This window comes from Melanostigma gelatinosum (genome assembly GCF_949748355.1).
Source record: "Melanostigma gelatinosum genome assembly, chromosome: 20".
Taxonomy (NCBI): domain Eukaryota; kingdom Metazoa; phylum Chordata; class Actinopteri; order Perciformes; family Zoarcidae; genus Melanostigma; species Melanostigma gelatinosum.
In genome coordinates, this window is record NC_136653.1 from 16,202,929 (window position 1) to 16,210,437 (window position 7,509).

General features: G+C 43.8%; 1 protein-coding gene across 1 annotated transcript; it reads right to left on the minus strand.

Annotated features, from left to right (window-relative positions):
* Positions 1–1,745: 1,745 nt before the first annotated feature.
* mettl4 (methyltransferase 4, N6-adenosine) lies at positions 1,746–7,436 on the minus strand (the record flags this gene model as incomplete). Its single annotated transcript, XM_079292372.1, has 8 exons — positions 7,128–7,436; positions 6,734–6,799; positions 6,137–6,497; positions 5,804–5,873; positions 5,498–5,672; positions 5,306–5,412; positions 5,125–5,216; positions 1,746–2,002 (listed from the first exon to the last, which is right to left on the minus strand). The coding sequence occupies exons 1-8, from the start codon at positions 7,356–7,358 to the stop codon at positions 1,746–1,748; spliced, it is 1,359 nt and encodes a 452-aa protein (XP_079148498.1). The 5' UTR covers positions 7,359–7,436.
* Positions 7,437–7,509: the final 73 nt, after the last annotated feature.

The window sequence follows — 7,509 nt, forward strand, 5'->3', positions numbered from 1 at the left end:
GGCGGTAAGTCATCGATGAAAAGCCAATGGAAACAAAGTGCATCACGCCGGCAGCTTTGCATGCGTCAAATGCCCGGGTATGGCGTGTTTCATAAAGGAACTCTCTCTGAGAAATATTCAAGGATGAGTGGTGAATTTCATTGATTTGCCTTTCGTTTCCGTGGGAACACAGACAATAACGAGACATCCTTGACGACCTACTGCTGAGTACCTCTCCACTTCCATCTCTAAAGTTGTTTTTCAATTGTTAAACCTCAAACCATACGTATGTATATTGTGCAACTTGTAAATGTACAAGGCTGAAAGAGTGGTATGTCCTTTGTTGCATTATGTGACAGCACAGCAACTGTGCGGAGTGATGAGTTACTGAGATAATAACACCGTTCATACTCACGTCAGTAAAGTTTTTCACGTAATCCGTCTTTAAACCTTCAGGTTTTAGGTGAGAGTTCAGATTACGTGTGAAGCATTCTGGGAAGACTCTGCACCTGTAATTCATTTCATATTCGATATGGAGCCACAACAGCGACGCTAAATTTCTGAAAAACCAAGAAAGTGGACCTTGAGATATATTTGAGGTTTTTGTCGCAGTAAATAAAACCACATTTACTGATCAGTGTACCTTTAATATAGTACGACACACCAAAGAGTAAGTTGGGCTTCGACCAAGTTAAACTTGAAGTGCCTTAAACCTGCATTCTTTCTAACGGCCATCAGGGGGCGACTCCTCTGGTTGCAAAAAGAAGTCTGGTTGTATAGAAGTCTATGAGAAAATGACTCTACTTCTCACTTGATTTATTATCAAGTAAACATGAGTGTATGGTCTTAATTGCTAGTTTCAAGTCTTCTTCAATACAGTGCGACGTTCATTTCGTAAATTGCGGTCCATTCAGAGTCGACGATAAAGCTTTGTAAACCTAAGTCACTGCTGTTTTGAGTTTAATTGTAGGAAATCTGTAAATAACTTTGATTTCAGATAAGAAGAAATAGACGTATGGACTGGTGTGTTAGTGTGTAGGAGAAAGAGAGAGAGCCTGACAAGCTAATGTGTAAACGACCCTGCTGGAGCCCCACTCATTAGCTGTGATGTGTACAGTGCTGCTGTGGTCGTAACTCATTCTCATCTGCCTTTAAGACAGCCCTGCTCGTCCCCCACCACACCACCTCTCCTCTCCCCGGAGACCACAGACTCATTAGAGGCCCCACCCGATAGGAAAAGGTAGGTTAATGTGACACAGGGAGAGTACGTCTTTCAGTGGGAACAAAACAAAAGTCACGGACACGTGACGTAACTGTCCTTGACTTCAACACAAAAGTTTTGTAAAAAGGACAGCTACAAGCGAATGCTTTCAGTATGAAACTGTTTATTTTACTGGGAATGGGAAACATTTTTGAAATTCAGTTCAAAACAGCATAAAATGTGTAAAAATAGAAATACTTTGATCATCCTTTGGACACACATTGCGCCAAAGATTAATCCACCACATAAACCCTGAGTGTTGTTTATCTGAATGCAGTGTGGGAAGTTAAGAACATAGCTGCACAGAAATGCACTTTCATCTCTCCATCATCAGCCCTGCGATTCGCTACCTTAAAAATGTACCCAGACCCCCCCCCCCCAAATAAATCAAAGATCCCACATGCACAAGAAGTCAGATCAAAAGAAATTGCTATAGAAGTATTCTAGCACTGAATCCTGATTGAAAACACATTGAAATACAGATGTGACAGGTGTTGCTGGTCGGTCATTCGTCCACCGTGGTGGGGCAGCGGCGGGGGGGAGAGGATTGTGCGGGTGAGCTTAACGCCGCTGTGGCCGTGGGTTTGATTGCGGCGTCGCCTTGAGGGACCTCTGCTCCGTCGTCTGCTGGCGTCAAAGTGAAATAGCTCGTGTGCTGAAATTGGAGCACCTCGTTGCCCCAGCTGGTCCACCCAGGTTGAAGACTTCGGGCAAACAGCTCCAAGCACTTGGCTTCAGCTCCGACGTGGGGCTTCAACACCTCTACAGAACGAGAGAAACGAGGAAGAGGAATGAGTGTGACTGGTTAATAAGGCCCTTATTGACATTCTGTTCCTTCCTCTCCGTGCATTGCGTGTGTGCCATGTCACGTTAGAATTTAAATTAAGACCACACATGGCAACAGTATATTTCAACTAGAGACCCGATAAACAACCAGTTCTGCCTGCCTTGGGTTTTGCCGCTTCAAGGCTTAAAAGCTGTGTTTTACTGCCCTCTCTGGTTAAAGCCTAATAAATTGATGCTGTTCTTAAAACTGGCTTGTGACTCGAGGGACAACTTTTTTTCCACGAACTGCGTACTTTGTGTGTATCTGGAGGATTGAATAATTCCTGGCCCGAACACACACCAGCAATTTATTGAATTACTTCAAATGAATCGACAAGGAGTTGACATTGCAGGCTTCCCAGTGCAGTTGCCCGAAAAGACACAAATTCAGGTTGTAAGGTTACTCCACTGCTTCCATTCCTTATGGTGCCACTTTGCGTGTCACTCTGCAATAGGCAGAGGACACTGGCAACTGCCCATCTCCTTCACAGCACAGCACACGTGCTTCTATGTGGCAGTGCCCTTGAGTCTATAAGAGATGATGTTCCTGGAGCAGTGCACCTGACAGATACGTTTCACTTCCTCTGCCCCGGTGCTACACTCTGTCTGCTCTCGTGCGTGCTCAAACCACCCTGACACTCGCCTCAGCCAACACTCAGGGAGTTAATGAGCCCAAAAGCCTGATCCCCCCCCCCCCAAACCCCATCCAACCTGCACAATGTGGAGTCCTGCCTCCCAGTTCTCTCTTCCTTTGCACGTCAGAGAGACAAGAGTCACGGAGAGAAAAGGCCAAACATGCAGGTCTCCGACAAATTCAACCTCAACCGGTGACTCAGCTCTCAAAGTTGAACGGAGAATAAAAGGTCCAATTATCGTCTTTAACTCTGAAATGGGACAACGGATGAAACTTCTGCGTGAGAGTGGCCTGAAGCAAAGACAGGCTTTTCTTAAACAAACTCTGGACAAGTAACATATTCATTCTTAGATATTCTGCCTTGGTTGGATGGTTGGATGTAGTCGAAGATGCCGTAGATTGTAATGTTTGTTCTTATTAGTCTCAGTCCTCTTCCCCTTCAACATAATCAATGACTTTGATTCTCAGCACACATGTGGAGTCCCACGGGGTCTTGTTGTGTCCATCTGAATCTCGTTGTGCCATAAGGGTTATCCGCCTCATAGCCAATCATGAAATGGCTATGTACAGTGTGAAAGGACTCACTATAGTTGAAGAGCAAAAAGCTGTGAACCTAATGAAGTGCTAATATGTCAATGTTCTGTTTACAGCTTGTTGCTTTGCCCTCAATTGGCCAAAAGGCTATTGGACCTTTAGCATCAGGGTTTCCAACCCTTGGAACAACCACTTTGAATCAATAGCTTGATATTAATCTGGATTTTCTTTTCTTTGAATAGACTGTTTTCACAAGTTTATAAACAGGCCAAACATTGTAGCTGCCACTGAAACATACTGAAACATATCACCGGGCCGCCAAATCCATTCCTACGTCAGCCCAACATTCATAGTGTGCATTAGGAATGTTAAAAACAGATATTTAAACCATAATTATAATATCGAGCTGGGACGGGACTTTGTTTGTAGGGAGCCCTAATTAATAATAAACCTCACGTCTTGTCTCGTGCAAACACTGTTTTTTCTGCTGCAGCTTGACCATCTGGCAAGGATGTGTTGTAGTGTAATGGTGTCCCACATCTCTCCATAGCAACCACAAATGTCAGCGATAGGAGCCCCATCTGAGAGGGGAGGAGAAGTGGGTCAGGGTTTCTCAACACTGCAGACTTGCGGGTCGTGGCTTTCACACCATCGATGCTGTTGCTTACAGATCTGACACGCTCGACAAAGTGCAGCAGAATTACAGGGATGATAGCGTGAGATGAAAGTGAAACAAAAAGCTCAGGTTCATTAATGCCAAAGGTCTTGAGACATATTTGAAATTTCTAGCGGTTGCATAATCTAATGCAGGAGAGAACACAAATAAATCTCACCTTTCACTCTCCAAGGTGTTGAATTATCTTGTCAAATTGTTAAATAAATAAACCGTTCCGCTTTCATTGGCCCCTTTCGTGACAAACTGCAATTTACAATTATTACACTCACGGATTTGAGCCACACCCACCGTCTCGCACCTCTAACTGGAGTTAAAACGCATGCAACGGAAGCACACACCACAGTTATAGACGCTGCTCATTCTGGCCCTTTAGCAGTCGTATTTTTTTGTTTTTAATAACAAGAGCTCGTCTGTATTTCATACTATGAAAATGCCTCCAGAACAGCAAATAAAGCAGCCGCAATAAACTAAACCAGTTGTGATTAAACCTGCGGAGAGTCTTGTCTATCTATCGCTAATCTATATAATCTCTACGGCTCCACAAAGCCGTCGTTGTGGTTTAGATCAGTGTATTTTAACAGTGTCCAGCCCCCCTTGAGGTGGAGGCTTTTCTGTGCTTCTGAAAGAGCGCCGGCAGACACTGGCTGTGTTTTTCTCTCCATACTGCACAATAAATCGCGTTCCCCTGAGAGGGAGGGACATGACGTCAAGCCTCTCTTATTCCTCGCCCCCTGAATATTCATTGTCAAGGTTTTACATCGATTCTAAGTAACGGGGGGCCATGTTGGAAGTCAAGTCTTGCAACACCGCAATCAGTGCAGACGGGACAACTTTGATTAAATCTGAGCAGAAGTCCCCACTCTGACAAATCAAACCTGTCATGGGTTCAGGATTCTCTTCCTCCCGTTATAATGAAACCCTGCATGTCGTGTTTCTGAAGTTTTTTCTCCTCAAGTTAAACATTCAAAAAGTGTGATATTACAGAACATAAAAAAAACCATTTATTACTCTAATGTGTCTATTCCTCATTAAAAACACACTGCATGTAGTAAGTGTTACTGAAATCAAATCAAAATGGTGCATTTTAAATATCAGCGTAGTACGATGTTGGGCTTATCACTGAGGCTGGAACGCAAGATAACAATCTTTTGACGGTGCAGCATTGCCCTCTGGTGGCATGGAAAAACACAACAGTACGTTTATGTTCTGTTTTACCTGAGAGTGAGGGCTTCTGGGAGTGGAGCGCTGATGGGACGCTGACAATCAAACGCTGGTCCTCCACAGGAGCCTCTGATGTCCCTGAAGAGCTGGACGTGGTGAAACAAATACATTCCATTTCACTGTTCACAGCATAAACAGTATGAGAAGTGACACAGAGAAGCCAAACATTTTGCACCTTGTGGCGTTATCTGCAGTGGAACGACATCGGCCCAGCACCAGCACTTCATACGGCTTCTTATGATGTGAATCGAGTGGAAACACAAACTGTCCAGATGTGGTCACCTGAGGGGAGGGAGAGTAAAACATCTGGAATCACATACGTCAGCTGTTCATGATTGAGAGCTGTATCTACTCAAAGTTTGTGTACCTTGACCCATAACCACTCGGCCACAACGTCTACCCCCCAGTGTGGATACAGCTCATCCCGGACAAAGCGCAGGTGGCTGGGCCGGTTTGTGACCCAGGTGACCACTAAACAGTTCGGGGATGCCAGCATTGGTATAGGGAGCTGTTTCAGCTGGGACGAGGGCAAAGAACTGTACCTTCATTGAGGAAATAGATATAAAATGTTATAAGTTGTAAATTCAACGACTAAATCCTTGTCTCTGATTCTGAAAAACTACATAAAAGTACTGATTATATATATATATATATATACACACACACAAGTTACCTGCGACTCCTTTTCACAGACTTGTTTTCCCACGGTGGATCCATAACTATTAAGTCAAATCTTCTTCCATCTGTGTGAGAAATAAGCAGCTTTGGTAAACAATGTCAGACCGGGCAAAACAACGAGCGTGCTCTCTCTTGAGAAACACAGTGAGTGATGCTCGAATTATTTACAGTGATGAATTCAGTAAGGGGTGGTTATATTTACACCACAATAGACGTGTTTTTTTCCTAGAAAAGAAGTCACCGCAATGGTGCAGTGACAACTGTCAAATCCGCTCCAGATGGCCTGAAAAATATTTACACATTCCTCAGTTCCCAACCTTGTACTCACAGTGGACTAGGGGTTGCATTCTTGTGAAATCAGACAGCAGGAAGGCAGTGTGTGGCGGTATTACGTATTCCTCTCCCATCAGTGTGACCACTGTAGCCCAGTCCTCCCCGTTCTCCGTTACCCGAGAGAACAGGTCAACGTGTGACGTGCAGCCATCTTCGGCAACAAGTAGCTGCACACACTCCTCCTGCTCGTCTTCGTCCACTAGAGGAAGCTCTTTAGCCATTTCACAGAGAGCAGCGAGGCTGCACTCCTGAGAGGGAAGAGGCTCCTTCACTGCGTCTGTCACGCCGTTTAGATGTCCCAGAGATCGGGCAGAGTCCACCAGGGACTTGGTTCCCTCAAGGACAACAGACCTGATCTACATCAGCACACATTACATTATTATACATAATCATTTAGGAGATCTGTGCTCCCAGAGACTGTATTTCAAATGCATGAAATAAAATGTGTAGTGATCATCAGTGGTGGAAAGACATTAAGTACAGTTATTCAAGTACTGCACTTAAAGTACTTCCGTTTGTTTATACTTCTACTCCGGCACAAAACTATTTCCAAAGACAACATGCAGCTAGAAGAGAATGAGATGAAACCTACCTTCTCATGGAAGGCCTGGGAATCAATTTCCCCCTGGTTGAGTTCACTGTGTTTTCTTTTCCTTTTCTGGAAGTCAAATTTATATTTTAAAAAATGAATGACTTTTTAGTAAATATTCATTCATAGATTATTTTCCTGCATACATTTTTTTGTTGCGAGAATTTCCAATTGTACAAAATGTATCTCTTATTTCTTTATTTTCGTTTTAAAATGGTTTATAAGTGGTTAAGATCACTCTGATTTCTTAAAAGATAAATTACACGAGTTAATCTGAAGATAACTGATGTTGCAATACATGAGTGTAACGTTACTTCACGTCATTACACAATTCGGGGAGTGAATACAGGACCAGCAGTTGTCGCTGTAAAGTAACTTGTATGAGCCCCTGCTGTACCTTTGATGCTTTGTCTGTTTTCTGCAACATATCCGTGCTCCCTTCATCCACAGCAACACTGGCACTCATACTATAATGGCTTTTTGAAATCTGAAAGCATTGACTTTTGAATCGACACTTCACGTGTGACTTTTGATTGTCTCTGAGTCGGAGGCAACGCGAATATCCCTCATCAATGAGTGATCGCGCATCCAAAACCCAGCCCCGCGTGCTCCGAACTACCACGGACATTGTGCAAAATTTCGATTGGTTAAAAACTAGCTTGCGTTGCACGTGAATACATGTTTAATCGAGCTAGCTGTGGTTTCGATTCAGCAGCCGTGTCAAAACCACTTCCAGGAAATGATAACAAAAGTCAAAGCGCGTTGTTGCTGTTTCGGTT